Source organism: Chiloscyllium plagiosum, unplaced genomic scaffold (genome assembly GCF_037043375.1).
Source record: "Chiloscyllium plagiosum isolate Xiang-an unplaced genomic scaffold, Cpla_swu_hap1 HiC_scaffold_4, whole genome shotgun sequence".
In the NCBI taxonomy this organism is placed as follows: domain Eukaryota; kingdom Metazoa; phylum Chordata; class Chondrichthyes; order Orectolobiformes; family Hemiscylliidae; genus Chiloscyllium; species Chiloscyllium plagiosum.
The window spans coordinates 137,235,151-137,253,511 of record NW_028270142.1 but is presented as its reverse complement, the minus strand read 5'-3'; the positions used below and the strand labels follow the sequence as shown (position 1 = coordinate 137,253,511).

At 46.0% G+C, this 18,361-nt stretch overlaps 1 protein-coding gene across 1 annotated transcript in view; it reads left to right on the top strand.

The window, feature by feature from the left end:
* LOC122548764 (cadherin-7-like) overlaps nt 1-18,361 on the top strand; it is a 168,816-nt gene that overhangs the window by 104,345 nt on the left and 46,110 nt on the right. Inside the window, exons 8-9 of the mRNA XM_087986720.1 lie at nt 692-822; nt 5,226-5,347. Coding sequence (XP_087842846.1) covers nt 692-822; nt 5,226-5,347 — 253 coding nt within the window. The remainder of the gene's footprint in view (nt 1-691; nt 823-5,225; nt 5,348-18,361) is intronic.

Below are 18,361 nucleotides of genomic sequence, written 5' to 3'. Positions count from 1 at the left end.
GAAATCAAAGTTAACATTTCAGGTCCAGTGATCCTTCCTCAGTGATAAGTTTAACCTGAGGGGGAGAAGGTGGGACCTTCATGGTGTACTCAGTTCATACCTAAAAGTGTGTGTGTACATGGTTGCCGATGACTTTTCCATGAAAATCATACTAATAGTCCCAAAAGAGGAATTACTACTATTTTAGGTTTTACATCTATCGAAGCAGCACTCAAAGTACAGTCCAACCAAGGTTCTACTGACGATGGAACATGTTAAAGGGACTTTGTGCAGCCTCGGGACCACTGGCCCTGTAGATTGCTTGAGAAACCCCTATCTTTTCAGAAAAAAACTTTGAGTGGGTGAGGAATAGGTCACTTAGACAGCATCCTGGATCCTTTAAAACTCGGGTTTTGTGTACTCTTCCAAAAAGTGATGTTTGGGAAATGCTGAGGGAATTCTGCTCAACCCGCCTGAAAATCATAATGTTTCACAGACAGCTAGTGCTGCTAAACTGTCAAACCCCATGGGAGGAGGCTTGCTGGACTTGAGTGAATCAAACGCTTGTGAGTAAATTAATTTTGTCGGAAATGTCTGGCCAGTTGAGATTACACACAATATCCTTGACACCGGTATTCATACATGACTTTCTAGCGCCAGGTTATAGAGCTGAGAGAGATAAAATCTGAATTCTTCTGTGTAAATCGTGCAGGTACTCCCTTGATCATCACCGTGCCAGATCTTTCAATGTTGATACAAAGAATGGAACCATAACCACATTACAACCCCTTGATCGCGAGGAGATCCCTTGGTACAACTTAACCATCTCAGCATCAGAAGCAAGTAAGTCCCTGATGATGTATTCATCTGAAATTTATCAAATAACATGTATTATTTCTCATTTTCCTTGTAACCTATTCAATACTTTTCATAGTAATCTCTCATGCTCAGGTCTTATATTTGAAACCTATGTTATGGCCATTGATTGCATGGGTTTATTGCCCGAAATGTCGATTTTCCTGCTCCTCGGATGCTGTCTGATCTGCTGTGCTTTTCCAGCACCACACTCTTGACTCTAACCTCCAGCATCTGCAGACTTCATTTTCACCTAGTTCCTTCATTCTAATGGGCATAAACATCAGAGTGTACAGAACCAGTGTGGGCAGGTGGAGTTAAAATAAAGATGAGCCATGATCCTGTGAAAATATGGGGCTGAATGGCCTCATTTGTTTTGATTTGATTTGATTTGATTTTTTATTGTCACATTTACCTAGGTAGAGTGAAAAGTTTTGTTTTGCAGGCAGATCATACCGTACGATGTGGTTTAGGTATTAGAGTACAGCGAGGAATACAGTGGTACTCCTGCAGACAAGGTGCCCAAAGAGCAAGATCAACATTAAATTTGAGAGGTCCATTCAGAAGTCTAGTAACAGCGGGAAAAGAGCTGTTCTTGAATCTGTTGGTACAAGTCTTTAGGCTTTTGCACCTTCTGCTGAGACTATAGCCGGGATGGGAGGGGTCTTTCATGACATTGGCTGCCTTTCTGAGGCAGTGAGAAGTCTAGGTGGAGTCAGTTTGGATGGGAGGATGGTTTGTGTGATGGACTGGGCTGTGTTCACAACTCTCTGTAGTTTCTTACAGTCCTGGATGGAGCAGTTGCCATACCAAGCCAAGATGTATCCAGATGGAATGCTAGATTTCTCAGTCAAGTATTTATTTCTCTGTTTGTTCGCCCTGCTCGGTTGCCAAGTTACAAGAAGTAAGAGAATTATGCATTTTATACACAAATTTAATTTCTCCAATTTCAATTGTCTTCACAGCTGCTTCTTCTCAAATTGAGTTAATTCTGTCACTGCAATTTATTTTTCACCCCACTATATTTCCTACAAATAAAAGATATAGAGTACGAGAGCAGGGAGGTGATGCTGAACTTGTATAAGACTCCTGATAGACCTCAGCTGGACAGCTGTGGACACCACATATTCCCTACAGTGTGGAAACAGGCCCTTTGGCCCAACAAATCCACACCAACCCTCCGAAGAGTAACCCACCCAGTTCCCATTTCCCTCTGAATGATGCACCGAACACTATGGGCAATTTAGCATGGCCAATTCACCTGAACTGCACATCTTTGGATTGTGAGAGGAAACAAGAGCACCCGGAGGAATCCCACGCAGACACTTGGAGAATGTGCAAACTCCACACAGAGAGTTGCCCGAGGCTGGAATCGAACCTGGGACTCTGGTGCTGTGAGCCACCGTGCCGCCCATGGAAAGATGTGAATTCATGGGAGAAGGAGTAGAAACAATTTAGAATAACAGTTCCAGGAATGATAAGCTTCAGTTATGAGGATAGCTTGAAGATGTGCAGGTTAGGTGAATAGGCCATGCTAAATTGCCCATAATGTTCAGAGATATGTAGGCTAGATGCATTAGTATTAGAGTAATAGGGGAATGGGTCTGGATGGGACACTCTTCGGAGGGCCGGTGTGAATGTGTTCGGCCGTTTCCACACTGTAGGGATTCTATGATTCTATGATCTAAGCTGGGAGTAGTCTCCTTGGAGAGAAGAAGGCAAAACAAAGATTTGATAGAAGTTTTCAAATTCATGTATGGACTGAATGGAATAGGTAGGGAGAAGATGTTCCCATTCAACTACAGAGTAAGAACACGAGCACATAGATTTAAAGTGATCTGTAAAAGGAGCAAGGATGGTGTGAGAAAATAAATCTTTTCACACAGCGAGTGGTTAGGGTATACAATACACTGCCTGGAAAAATGGTGGAGGCGGGTTTAACTGAGGCATTCAAGATGGGCATTGGATAAAAGCAATGTGCAAAGATTTTGGGACAAAGTAGGAAATTAGCACGAGTTGGAGATGCTCATTTGAAGAGCAGGTGTAGGCACAATGGGCTGAATGGCCTCTTTCTACACTGTAACACTTCTATGATCCTGTCTTGCACACTGTATGATCCAAGGCTCCAATCATTGGCTTCAGATCATCCAAGTACATCCTTCTCTCATGACCTTGTGCATTGTTCAGCTTCCTCAAGAGAAATGTCTCCCATTACACTCAGAAAGTAACTTTATGTTTGTCACCCACTGAAGTAATTGTAATGAGGTTAGCTAAGTGGACCTCATAGAATATGAGTTCCCTGATTGGGTCTGTTAATTTGGTCCAATCACAGAGACCTGGCTGACAGATATCAACAGGAGTGTCAGAGGTTCTGTTCACTCTGAGAGCTGGATCTGAGGAAGCTGGATGAGGGTCAAGGACTCTCCATGTGTCGATAAAGGGGGACTGGGTGACAGAGTGCTGGCCTCTGTGGAGTTATTTGACCCTTCCCTCTCCCTCCCAAACACACACTATCTCTTGCTTTGTACAGCTGGCTGTCAGCAAAGCCAACCCATTTTTAACCATTTACATTCCAGTTAGCACCCTAATAACCATTAACCCCTCTCTCTCAGCTTCCCATTAATGGTCTTTTTGTTGCTGTCATCACCATGAACACCACCCTTTCCCAGACATTTCAGTTCTGACAAAGCATCATTGGACTGGAAACATTAACTCTCTTTTTTTATCCCTACAGATGCTGCCAAAATTGCTGAGTTTTTCCAGCACTTTCTGGTTTTCACACAATGATTGTTTTTGTGGTTAATATGGGGTCAGTACAGTGGCTCAGTAGTTAGCACTGCTGCCTCACCGCACCAGGGACCCAGGTTCAATTCCAGCCTCGGGTGACTCTCTGTGTGGAGTATGCACATTCTCCCCGTGTCTGCGTGGGTTTACTCCGGGTGCTCTGGTTGCCTTCCACAGTCCAAAGATGTGCGCGTTGGGTGAACTGGCCATGCTAAATTGCCTGTAGTGTAGGTTATGAGTCAGGAGTAAGTGTAGGGGAATGGGTTTGGCTATGTTACTTTTTGGAGGGTCGGTGTGGACTTGTTGGGCCGAAGGGCCTGTTTCTACACTGCAGGGTTTCTAATTCTAATTGCTTAGAGTAGCTTTATATTCCATATTTTTCAGAAAACAATGACCTGAAACTAAGTCCCCTATAACTGCCCTGGTGGGATTCAGATCCACATCTACAACAGCATTATTTAAGAGGCATTTCAACAGAGACAGGAGCAGGCAAGGAATAGAGGGTTACGGATCATGTGCAGGCAGCTGGGATTAGTTTACGATTTGGATAGCTAAGTTCGGTACCCATAGGGAGGGCCTCAACCGGGACCTTGGGTTCATGTCACATTACAGGTGATCACCATTGCACTACACACACACACACACAGATATTCCTACACACACACTCTCACATACACACGGACACAGGTACACACAGACGCGCACACAGACACCCACACACGCTCTTACAGACACACACACTCCCACACTCACACATGCACCCCCTCACAGACTTAAGACACTCTGCACTCACTACACACACACACACACACACACACACTTTCTCACACTCACAACCCCACAACCCAGACAGACAGACACAGACAGACAGACAAAGACCCACATGCACACATATATTTTGTGGGGTGAATTTGTACTTGCAGAGTTACATTGTACTTTGCTCAAAAACTGCATGCATTCATGTAGCTCAAAAACTGCATGAATTTATGTAAAACTCTGTTATCTCACTTTTTAGATTAGAATCAATCTAAACATCAGGTCATAGACAGAGAACACAGGGGACGAACATTGTTTCAACATATTGTCTAGCTATCACCATTGTTAACAGCTAACCCGAGAATGCAACTTTAAAAAAAAAGGTTTTGTGATTTACACATGAAAGAAGTGAAACTATCACTGTATTCTAACAGATGAAAGGCTTAACAGGCAATCAATTTTTCAATGTATAATTTCAGTTACATCACACTGTAAATTTTTGCTCTAAATTCTGTGTTACGATTGAACCCTCCACTATCACCTGATGAAGGAGCATCGCTCCGAAAGCTAGTGTGCTTCCAATTAAACCTGTTGGACTATAACCTGGTGTTGTGTGATTTTTAACTTTGGATTAGTTTAGAATAACCCACAGACATGATGGGCCTGTGCTCTTATATGCTCTATGTATCAAATCAAAAACCTGAATGGCTTGATTACTAGGCCAGCAGTGTTACCATTATACCATCGTCACCCCAGTGAAAGTTCATTGACTCACTTTGCAGAAAAGATCTGCAGACATAAGTGAACCTACACTTGATGCTTATCCTCTCGATTATTCACATTTCCTCCAGGTAACCCGAAGAAAGTGACTTCAGTCTCGGTGCATATTCAGGTTCTCGATGTCAATGATCATCCTCCAGCATTCCCAGTTTCATACGAAGCATTTGTCTGTGAAAACGCAAAGCATGGGCAGGTAAGAGCTCCCTGGGAATGTGAGATAGTCCCCGTCATTGTAATCAAACAAAGAACTGCAGATGCTGGCGATCTGAGGCATAAACAGAAATTGCAGGAGGCTCTGTCAAAAGACAAGAAATGTTAGCGCTGCTTTCTTGCCACAGATGCTGCCAGACTTGCTGAATTTCACCAGCAGTTTCTGTTTTTATTTTGGCTGTAATGTTGTTACATTGTGGAAATGCATCACAGCTCAAGCTCCCAGTTCCTGCTTTGACCAGGTGATGTATGCTACTCCTGAAACAGTTGTATTTTTTTTTAACAGCATAGAGACAGGCCTTGGGCCATGCCTATCAAAATGTCCATCCACGCTAACCCCATTTCCCTGCACTTGACCCATATCCTTCTAATCCTTTGCTATCCATGTATTTGTTCAAATGCCTTTTAAATGGTGTTAATAGACTTGCTTCAACCACGTCCACGGGCAGCTCATTCCATATGTGTACCACCCTCGGTGTAAAAAAGTTGACCCTCAGGTTCCCTTTTATTCTTTCCCCTCTAACCTTAAACTGATGCCCTCTAGTCTTCGATCCCCCAACCCTGGGAAAAAAGATGGAGTGCATCCACTCTATCTGTGCCTTGTTTGAAACGTAAAGTGTTCCCAGCAATCGTAGTGGTTGGGGATTTTTCCATTTTCGAGCTCAGTTTGACGAGACTTCCCACCAAATGTTGCAACTTTGTTTTTAATGGTCTCAATGGCTGGGCCAGAATTTATTACCCATCCCTAATCGCCTTTGAAATGAGTGGTCTGCTGAGGCAATTGCAGAGGGTACTTGAAAGTCAACCACGTTGCAATGGGTCTAGAGTCACATGTAGGCCAGACGGAATAAGGAAGGCAGGTTCCTTTCCCTAAAGTACATCAGTTGGGTTTTTACAACAATCTAATTCCAGGTTTTTTTTTATTGAATTCAAATTACACCTCTGGGTACAGTGAGAATTGAACCACTATCTTCAGAACATTAAAGTGGAGGAGGGGAGATGATGGCCTAGTGGTATAATTGCTGGACTATTAATCCAGAAGCCCTGATAGCATTCTGGGCATCTGGGTTATAATCCCTCCATGATAAGTGGAATTGAATTCAATTTTTAACAAAATTGGATTAAAGAGTCTAATGATGACCATGAGTCCATTGTCAATAGTTGGGAAAATTCATCTGGTTCATTAATGTCTTTACAGGAAGGAAACTGCCATCCTTACCTGTTCTGGCCTACATGTCATTCCAGACCCACAGCAGTGTGGTTGACTCTTAACTGATTTCTAGGCAATTAAGGAGGGGTACTAATGCTGACCTATCCAGTGACATCCTCATCCCATGAATGAATAAACAAAAACTGGGGCTCTGGGTTACTACTCCAATGACATTCCCATGATGCCAGCTCCTGCCCAACATTGGGGATTCTGCCGGAATTAGGTCCATGAGTAGAGAGACCCATCCACCTGGTGGAGTTGGCCAATCAGATGCCGATGCTGCTCTAGATCTCAGCAACACCAGGATGTGACAAAACAACCCTGCCCCCTCCCAAGATGAGGATAGACACTTTTTGCTGAGAAAGGTTGGTGCTGTTTGAGGGAGTGGAGAGCTGGGGAAGTGGGTGTTGGGCTAAGAAGATGTGGAGGGAGTTGGACTGTGGGCAGTGGGTTCAGTCATTGTGTGCAAGGAAAAGGAGGTGGGTCATGAAAGGCCAAGAGTCTGGTCTAACACCGTTCTCTTAGCTTGGCTCTAACTAGTGAGGATTGATGGAAACCTCCCTTCAGCCTGCCCACACTGCTGAGTAGGCCGAATTGATCTCATCGGCCTGGAGCTGAGGTGGTTGCTGCTCAGGTGAAATGAGGCTTTTCATCAATCACTTCAGTATTTCAATAGACAGCAGGGCCTTTCCACCCAGAACCTGGTTCCTGTGGTGGTGGAAAGCTGGGGGGTAGCTGCCTATTGCCAAGCCCCTCTGACATACTCGCCACCTTCTCCGGGAGAGTAAAGTTCTATCCATTGAACGATGGGAAGGACGTGCTCAGTGGTCCTCAGGCCCCTGCAGTGAGGGTAAGTGTGAGACAGACACACCGATAGGACTTTGATTGGATTGGAATTATGGAATCGTAGAGATCTACAGCACAGGGAAAGACCCTTTGGCCCATCGATTCAGCACCTTTCATAACCTGACTATTCCAATCCTGTATCCCAACACGTGACCCATAACCTTCAATGCCTGGGCATTGTAAGTGCAGTTGGTGAATTGGTCAATCTCAAACCAGTAAATGTAACAAGAGAGGTGGTGTGGGGGAGGTAGAGATGTATGGGCAGTGGGTGTAGTGACGGTTGGAAATCATGCTGCAGTTGGTGTCAGGTGGGCAGATGGGGCCTATTACCTGGAGCACTAGTGCCCTTTTTCTGCCTAAAAGTACCTTCTACAAGCAGATGACCTGCTCTTAGTCTCCCCGACCCTAGGGAAAAGATCTTTTGCTATTCACCTTATCTATGCCCATCATTGTGTTATAAACCTCTACAAGGTCACCCCTGCGACCTTCCATGCTCCAGGGGAAAAAGTCCCAGACTATCCAGCCTCTCCTGAAAACTTAGACCCTCCAATCCTGGTAACATCCTTGTAAATCTTTTCTGCGCCTATTCCAATTTACTAATATCCTTCCTAATGAACATTGCCTGGACTGCCTCCAATGTCAGTGCATCTTTCCTCAGAGGAGGGACCGGAAACTGATTACAGTATCCCAGCTGGGTCAAAAAGTGTGGTGCCAGAAAAGCACAGCCAGTCAGGCAACATCTGACGATGTGCTTTTCCAGCACCACACTTTTTGACTCTGATCTCCAGCATCTGCAGTCCTCACTTTCTCCTGGGTGGGAACTGGGGAAATGAGCTCCCAGTTGCATGTCCTTTCAAACCCGAGCCTAGCCCCTCGTGACCTCAAACCTTGGCTCTGTGCTTCGGTGTTGCTCCGCTGCCTGAGCGAAGTATCGCGTGGGATTGCTTGGAAGAAATAACAGATTGACAAGATGTCACAGCAAACCAGTGACTCAAGGGCAGCGAGTGGTGAAGCAACATTCCAACGTATAACTTGAACTGACACGTGTCGCTGTGATAGCGTTGCAGTAAATCTGTCACACTTCAGATATCACACACTTTTACAAAATAGTGTTTCAAAGAAAGTGTTAGAGATGGGGGGGGGCAGTAAAGCAGAGCGAATGAGTATTGCTTTTCGTCTGCAGTGAGCTGTTATCTTTGTGAAGCACTCTTAGAACATAGAACATAGAACATAGAACAATACAGCACAGAACAGGCCCTTCGGCCCACGATGTTGTGCCGAACATTTGTCCTAGCTTAAGCACCCATCCATGTACCTATCCAATTGCCGCTTAAAGGTCACCAATGATTCTGCCTCTGCCACTCCCACAGGCAGCGCATTCCATGCCCCCACCACTCTCTGGGTAAAGAACCCACCCCTGACATCTCCCCTATACCTTCCACTCTTCACCTTAAATTTATGTCCCCTTGTAACACTCTGTTGTACCCGGGGAAAAAGTCTCTGACTGTCTACTCTATCTATTCCCCTAATCATCTTATAAACCTCTATCAAGTCACCCCTCATCCTTCTCCGTTCCAATGAGAAAAGGCCTAACACCTTCAACCTATCCTCGTACGACTTATTCTCCATTCCAGGCAACATCCTGGTAAATCTCCTCTGCTCCCTCTCCAACGCTTCCACATCTTTCCTAAAGTGAGGCGACCAGAACTGCACACAGTACTCCAAATGTGGCCTTACCAAGGTCCTGTACAGCTGCAACATCACTTCCCAACTCTTGAATTCAATCCCTCTGCTAATGAACGCTAATACACCATAGGCCTTCTTACAAGCTCTATCCACCTGAGTGGCAACTTTCAAAGATCTATGAACATAGACCCCCAAGATCCCTCTGCTCCTCCACCTCACTAAGAACCCTACCGTTAACCCTGTATTCCGCATTCTTATTTGTCTTTCCAAAATGGACAACCTCACACTTGGCAGGGTTGAACTCCATCTGCCACTCCTCAGCCCAGCTCTGCATCATATCTAAGTCCCTTTGCAGCCAACAACAGCCCTCCTCACTATCCACAACTCCACCAATCTTCGTATCGTCTGGAAATTTACTGACCCACCCTTTGACTCCCTCTTCCAAGTCATTAATAAAAATTACAAACAGCAGAGGACCCAGAACTGATCCCTGCAGAACTCCACTTGTAACTGGGCTCCAGGCTGAATATTTGCCATCTACCACCACTCTCTGACTTCGACTGGTTAGCCAGTTCTCTATCCAACTGGCCAAATTTCCCACTATCCCATGCCTCCTGACTTTCCGCATAAGCCTACCATGGGGAACCTTATCAAATGCCTTACTAAAATCCATGTACACTACATCCACTGCTCTACCCTCATCCACATGCTTGGTCACCTCCTCAAAGAATTCAATAAGACTTGTAAGGCAAGACCTACCCCTCACAAATCCATGCTGGCTGTCCCTAATCAAGCAGTGTCTTTCCAGATACTCATAAATCCTATCCCTCAGTATCCTTTCCATTACTTTGCCTACCACCGAAGTAAGACTAACTGGCCTGTAATTCCCGGGGTTATCCCTATTCCCTTTTTTGAACAGGGGCACAACATTCGCCACTCTCCAGTCCCCTGGTACCACCCCCGTTGACAGTGAAGATGAAAAGATCATTGCCAATGGCTCTGCAATTTCCTCTCTTGCTTCCCACATAATCCTAGGATATATCCCGTCAGGCCCGGGGGACTTGTCTATCCTCAAGTTTTTCAAAATGCCCAACACATCTTCCTTCCTAACAAGTATCTCCTCTAGCTTACCAGTCCGATTCACACTCTCCTCTTCAACAATACGGTCCCTCTCATTTGTAAATACTGAAGAAAAGTACTCATTCAAGACCTCTCCTATCTCTTCCGACTCAATACACAGTCTCCCACTACTGTCCTTGATCAGACCTACCCTCGTTCTCATTATTCTCATGTTTCTCACATACGCATAAAAGGCCTTGGGGTTATCCTTGATCCTACCCGCCAAAGATTTTTCATGCCCTCTCTTAGCTCTCCTAATCCCTTTCTTCAGCTCCCTCCTGGCTATCCTGTATCCCTCCACTGCTCTGTCTGAACCCTGTTTCCTCAACCTTATGTAAGCCTCCTCTTCCTCTTTACTAGGCATTCAACCTCCCTCATTAACCAAGGTTCCCTCACACGACCATTTCTTTCCTGCCTGACAGGTACATACATATCAAGGACACGTCGTATCTGTTCCTTGAAAAAGTTCCACATTTCCACGACATCCATCCCTGACAGCCTATGCTCCCAACTTATGCTCCTCAGATCCTGTCTTGCAGCATCGTATTTACCCTTTCCCCAATTGTAAAACCTACCCTGTTGCACGCACCTATCTTTCTCCATAACCAAGGTGAAAGTCACAGAATTGTGGTCACCATCACCAAAATGCTCACCCACTAACAAGCCCATCACTTGTCCTGGTTCATTACCAAGTACCAAACCCAAAATGGCCTCCCCTCTGATCGGACAATCTACATACTGAGTTAGAAAAGCTTCCTGGACACACTGCACAAACACTGCCCCATCCAATCTACTTGATCTAAAGAGCTTCCAATCAATATTTGGGAAGTTGAAATCGCCCATGATGACTACCCTGTGCCTTCTGCACCTTTCCAAAATCTGTTTTCCAATCGGTTTCTCCACATCTCTGCTGCTATTGGGGGGCCTATAGTAAACACCCAACAAGGTGACTGCTCCTTTCCTATTTCTGACTTCAGCCCATACTACCTCCAGAGACAGATCCCTCTCGAACTGCCTTTCTGCAGCCATTATACCATTTCTAATTAGCAATACCACACCCCCTCCTTTTTTACCACCCTCCCTAATCTTACTGATACATCTGTAACCAGGAACCTCCAACAACCATTCCTGTCCCTCTTCTATCCACGTTTCTGTGATGGCCACAACTTCGTAGTCCCAGGTACCGATCCACGCCTTAAGTTCACCCACCTTATTTCTGATACTCCTTGCGTTGAAGTATACACACTTGAACCCATCTCTGTGTCTGCAAGTATTCCCTGTCAGTGCTACCTTCTCCACAGCCTCCCTACATTCTTGGACATCCTGACAAACAGCTAGCCTACTTGCTGGACTACAAGTCCGGATCCCATCCCCCTGCCAAATTAGTTTAAACCCCCCCCCCCCCCAACCGAAGAGTGCTGGCAAACCTACCTCCCAGGATATTGGTGCCCTTCTGGTTCAAGTGCAACCCGTCCTGTTTGTACAGGTCCCACCTTCCCCAGAATGCAGTCCAATTGTCCAAATACCTGAAGCCCTCCCTCCTACACCATCCTTGCAGCCACGTGTTCAACTGCACTCTCTCCCTATTCCTTGCCTCACTGTCACATGGCACCGGCAACAACCCAGAGATGACGACTCTGTCCGTCCTAGCTTTTAGCTTCCAGCCTAACTCCCTGAGCCCCTGAATGACCTCCCCACCCCTCTTCCTACCTATGTCGTTGGTGCCAATGTGCACCATGACTTCTGGCAGCACACCTTAAGGATTCTGAAGACACGGTCTGAGACGTCTCGGACCCTGGCACCCGGGAGGCAACAAACCATCCGAGAGTCTCGCCCATGTCCACAGAACCGCCTGTCCGTCCCTCTAACTAGAGAGTCTCCTATAACTAGCGCTCTCCTCCTCTTCCCTCTTTCCCTTCTGAGCCTCAGAGTCGGACCTCGTGCCAGAGACCCGGTCACTGCAGCTTACCCCTGCTAGGTCGTTCCCCCCCAACAGTATCCAAAGCGGTATAGTTATTGTTGAGGGGAACGACCACAGGGGATCCCAGCACTGCCTGCTTCCTCCCCTTCCCACCTCTAACTGTTACCCAGCTACCTCTGTTCTCTGGCGTAACTATGTCCCTGTAGCTTCTATCTATCACCCTCTCAGCCTCTCGAATAATTCTCAGTTCATCCAGCTCCAGTTCCCTAACGCGATCTGTGAGGAGCTGGAGCTGGCTGCATTTCCTGCAGATGAAGTCGGCAGGAGTATCGGTGGTCACCCCTACCACAAACATCCGGCAGGAGGAACATTCCACTGCCTGCGCTGCCATTACTCTACACTTCGTCTCCAAAGCAAGAACACTAAGTCGCTTACCTGGTCAACCTAACCTTGTTTTAGGTTAGAGGAGGAGGGAGGGTGGGAGACACTACACGTGTAGTGTCTCGGGTTCCTTCTCCACTCAAATAACAATCACTTACCTTCCCGACCAGCTCTGCGCTCCGACTTCACTTCCGCCCAGCTCCCGCCTCGCTCTGCTCTTGAAAGATAAATGGTTACTGTTCAAAAAGGGTACACATCAAATTGAAAGGAATGCCAGAAACCAGCAGGAGAGTGGGTCAAATCAGGTTGGATTACCTTCAGTACGGAAACAGGTCCTTTGACCCAACAAGTCCACACCGACCCTCCGAAGAGTAAACCACCCAGACGTATTCCGCTACCCTAGATTTACCGCTGACTAATGCACGTAACACTACAGGCAATTTAGTACGGTCAATTCACCTGACCTGCACATATTTGGACAGTGGGTGGAAACCAGAGCACCCGGAGGAAACCCACGCAGAGACGGGGAGAATGTGCAAACTCCACACAGAGAGTTGCCCGAGGTGGACTGAAATCCAGGTCCCTGGTGCCATGAGGCAACAATGCTAACCACTGAGCTACTGTGCCGCCCCTTATTGCTCCCAGGTTACTGTCCTTGAGAGCCAAAGCGTGGCATAATTAGTTGAATGGCTTCCATTCTGTGCTGTAAGATTCGATGGAGGAATAATTAGGTTAATAGGATCATAGTTTGCCCAAAGTATTGCACAAAAGTTGCTATGGCTGTTCAAGCCTTGTGCACTCTCCAGCAGGGTCCTCACTCAGGGGTGAGTGCCACTTAAAGCTGTTTAAAACCAACCCACACCCTTGGAAGGGGAACTGCAGCAGGCAGTGGGAATGGCTCACCAAGTGTATCTGGAAAATGGCTGGAGGTGGGTGCTGCAGGGGTAGGAGAGAATGTTTTCTGACATTGTGCAGCGCAGCGCTGAAGGGTTTGGAGCAGGAGCGAGACACGGAGAGGGGAACCCTGTGGGACCCCTCAGCCCCAGCTATTGCTGCCACGCCTCAAGGAGTCGAGTGCAGGTCAGTGGCGCCACATGAGTAGTCGAGGTCAGTGAACCCCTTCTCAATCACTTCACAGCCACTCTGCATCCCTCATTGCCCGACTTCACTCACCAGCCAACACCCTTTTCTCATTCACTCAGGGATGTGGGCGATACTGGCGAAGTCAGAATTACTTGCCTGGCCCTAATTGCCCTTGATCGGTTTTCTAATCAGGAAGGGAATCAAGGGTTATGGAGAAAAGACAGGAAAGTGGAGTTGAGGGTTATCAGATCAGCTGCAATCCCATTGGACAGCAGAGCAGACCTGATGGGCTAAATGGGGATTCTTCTCCAGCACCTTATGGTCTTCCCTCTCCTGTTCCTTCTTGCTCTGAGCTACTCAGCATTGCCCTTGAAGGTGACCAGGACTGCACACAGTACTCCAAACGTGGCCTCACCCAATGACCTGTACAACCTCAACATGACATCCCAACTGCTATACTCAAATCTCTGAGCAATAAAGGCTAGTGTGCAAAATGCCTTCTTAACCACCCTGTGATGCAATGTTCAAAGAATTCCGTGCCTGAACCCCTTGGAGTGCTCAGGCATTGTGGCTTCAGTACTCGCCTGACCTCGTGTTATGATTCTGCACAACTTCATCACCGTGAAGTCAAAACTTCAAAGGTTTTCCGGAAAGTCCTCAGACAACACCCACCAAACCCACCTCCACTTCCATCTGGAAGGACAAGAGCATCAGATACATGGGAACACCAACAGCTGAAAGCTCCCCCCCCCCCCCCCCCCCGCCAACCACACCCCGAGCCACTCACCATCCTGATTTGGAAATGTATTCTCATTTCTTTAGTGTTGCTGGGACTAAACCTTAGAATTCCCTCCCTCATGGCATTGTGGGTACACCGACAGTTCATGGACTGCAGTGATTCAAGAAGGCAGCTCAGGAGCGGACATTTAATGTTGGCCCAGCCAGCGCTGCCCATCTCTCAGGAGTGACGGAAACCTGATTACCATGTGATGCCCTTAGCTTGAAGAATGAAGGATTGCAGGTGGGAGCAGGATAGAAAGTAGGTTGGACACTCACAATTTTATTGAAGGGCGAAGCAGACCTCAAGGGCCAAAAGGGCGACTGCTGCTCCTCTTTTCGATGGTTTGAAATTTGGAAGCATTTGCAGCACATGGTTTATTTAGTGTGTTCTGAACTGTATTACATTCTGTGTGTGTTTCATGCATGTGTACATTCTGCAGTGTCTCTGAATCCCCATGTGTACACTATATTCTGTGTACATTCTGCAGTGTCTCTGAATCCCCATGTGTGCACTATATTCTGTGTACATTCTGCAGTGTCTCTGAATCCCCATGTGTGCACTATATTCTGTGGATGCTCTGCAGTGTCCCAGAATCCGCAAGTGTGCACTATATTCCATGTACATTCTATAGTGTTGCTGAATCAACATGTGTGCACTATATTCTGAGTACATTCTGCAGTATCCCGGAAACTCCATGTATGCACTACATTCTCTGTACATTCTACAGTGTCCCTGAATCCCCTTATGTGCACTATATTCTGTGTACATTCTGCAGTGTCCCTGAATGCGCATGTGAGCACTATATTCTGAGTACATTCTATAGTGTCCCTGAATCCCCATGTGTGCACTATATTCTGTGTACATTCTGCAGTGTCCCTGAATGCCCATGTGAGCACTATATTCTGAATACATTCTATAGTGTACCTGAATCCCCATGTGTGCACTATATTCTGTGTACATTCAGCAGTGTCCCTGAATCTACATGTGTGTACTATATTCTGTGTACATTCTATAGTGTCCTTGAATCCCCATGTGTGCACTATATCCTGTGGACATTATGTAGTGTCCCTGAAACTCCATGTGTGCACTATATTCTGTGTACATTCTGCAGTGTCCCTGAATACACATGTGTGCACTATATTCTATGTACGTTCTGCAGTATCCCTGAAACTCCATGTGTGCACTACATTCTCTGTACATTCTACGGTGTCCCTGAATCCCCATGTGTGCACTATATTCTGAGTACATTCTATAGTGTCCCTGAATGCCCAAGTGTGCACTATATTCTCTGTACATTCTATAGTGACCCTGAATACCCATGTGTGCACTATATTCTGTGTACATTCTATAGTGTCCCTGAATCCCCATGTGCACACTATATTCTGTGTACAGTCTGTAGTGTCACTGAATCCCGATGTGTGCACTATATTTTGTGTACTTTCTGAAGTGACCCTGACTCCCCATGTGTGCACTATAATCTGTGTGGTTCCTGCAGTGTCCCTGAATCCCCATGTGTGCATTGTATTCTGTGAATATTATGGGCGGCACGGTGGCACAGTGGTTAGCACTGCTGCCTCACAGCGCTAGAGACCCGGGTTCAATTCCCGCCTCAGTGTTAGGTAAGGGGTAAATGTAGGAGTATGGGTGGGTTTCGCTTCGGCGGGTCGGTGTGGACTTGTTGGGCCGAAGGGCCTGTTTCCACACTGTAATGTAATCTAAAATCTAATCTAAAGTGTCCCTGAATCCCCATGTGTGCACTATATTCTGTGTACATTCTATAATTTCACTGAATCAACATGTGTGCACTATATTCTGTGTAGATTCTGCAGTGTCCCTGAAACCCCATGTGTACAATATATTCTGTCTACATTCTATAGTGTCCTTTAAGCCCCACGTGTGCACTACATTGTGTGTAGTTTCTGCAGTGTCCCTGAACCCCGATTTGTGCACTATAATCTGTGAATATTCTAAAGTATCCCTGAATCCCTATGTGTGCACTATATTCTGTGCAGATTCTGCAGTGTCCCTGAAACCCCATATGTACAATATATTCCGTCGACATTCTATAGTGTCCCTGAATCCCCATGTGTGCACTTTATTCTGTGTACATTCTGCAGTGTCCCTGACTCCCCATGTGTGCACTATATTCTGTGTAGTTTCTGCAGTGTCCCTGAACCCCCATTTGTGCACTATAATCTGTGAATATTCTAAAGTATCCCTGAATCCCTATGTGTGCACTATATTCTGTGTACATTCTGCAGTGTCCCTAAATCCCCATGAGAGCACTATATTCTGTGTACATTCTATAGTTTCACTGAATCCCTATGTGTGCACTATATTCTGTGTAGATTCTGCAATTCCCCCGAAATCCCCATGTGTGCAATCTATTCTCTCTGCGTTCTATAATGTCCCTGAATCCCCATGTGTGCACTATATTCTGTGTACATTGTGCAGTGTGCCTGAAACCCCATGTGTGCACTATATTCTATGTACATTATGTAGTGTCCCTGAAACTCCATGTGGGCACTGTATTCTGTGTAGATTCTGAAGTGTCCCTGAATCCACATGTGTGCACTATATTCTGTGTAGATTCTGCAATGTCCCTGAATACCCAAGTGTGCACTATATTCTGTGTACATTCTGCAATGTGCCTGAAACCCCATGTGTGCACAATATTCTATGTACATTATGTAGTGTCCCTGAAACTCCTTGTGTGCACTATATTCTGTGTACATTCTGCAGTGTCCCTAAATCCTCATGTGTGCCCTATATTCTGTGTACATTCTGCAGTGTCCCTGAATCCTCATGTGTGCACTATATTCTGTGTACATTCTGCAGTGTCCCTGAATCCTCATGTTTGCACTATATTCTGTGTACATTCTGCAGTGTACCTGAATCCCCATGTGTGCCCTATATTCTGTGTACATTCTGCAGTGTCCCTGAATCCTCATGTGTGCACTATATTCTGCGTACGTTCTGCAGTGTCCCTGAATACCCATGTGTGCACTATATTCTGTGTACACTTTGCAGTGTCCCTGAATCCCCATGTGTCACTATATTCTGTGTAGATTCTGCACTGACCCAGAATACCCATGTGTGCACTATATTATGTGTAGATTCTGCAGTGTCCCTAAATCTCCATGTATGCACTATATTCTGTGTACATTCAGCAGTGTCCCTGACTCCCCATGTGTGCAATATATTCTGTGACGATTCTAAAGTGTCCCTGAATCCCCATGTGTGCACTTTCTTCTGTGTACATGCTACAGTGTCCCTGAATCCCTATGTGTACACCATATTCTGTGAACATTCTTTGGTGTCCTTGAATCCCCATGTGTGCCTTATATTCTGTGAACATTCTGCAGTGTCCCTGAATCCTCATGTGTGCACTATATTCTGTGTAGTTTCTGCAGTGTCCCTGAATCCCCATGTGTGCACTATATTCTGTGAATATTCTAAAGTCTCCCTGAATCCCCATGTGTGCACTATATTCTGCTTACATTCTGCGGTGTCCCTGAATCTCCATGTGGGCACTGTATTCTGTGCAGATACTGCAATGTCCCTGAATCCCCATGTGTGCACTATATTCTGCATACATTCTGCAGTATCCCGGAAACTCCATGTATGCACTACATTCTCTGTACATTCTACAGTGTCCCTGAATCTCCATGTGTGCACTATATTCTGTGTAGATTCTGCAGTGTCCCTGAATCCACATGTGTGCACTATATTCTTTGTAGAATATGCAGTGTCCCTGACTCCCCATGTGTGCACTCTATTTTTTGTGCGTTCTGCAGTGTCCCTGACTCCCCATGTGTGCACGATATTCTGTGTACATTCTGCAGTGTGCCTGAAACCCCATATGTGCACTATATTCGGTGAACATTTTGTAGTGTCACTGAAAATCCTTGTGTGCATTATATTCTGTGTAAGTTATGCAGTGTCCCTGAATCCCCATGTGGGCACTGTA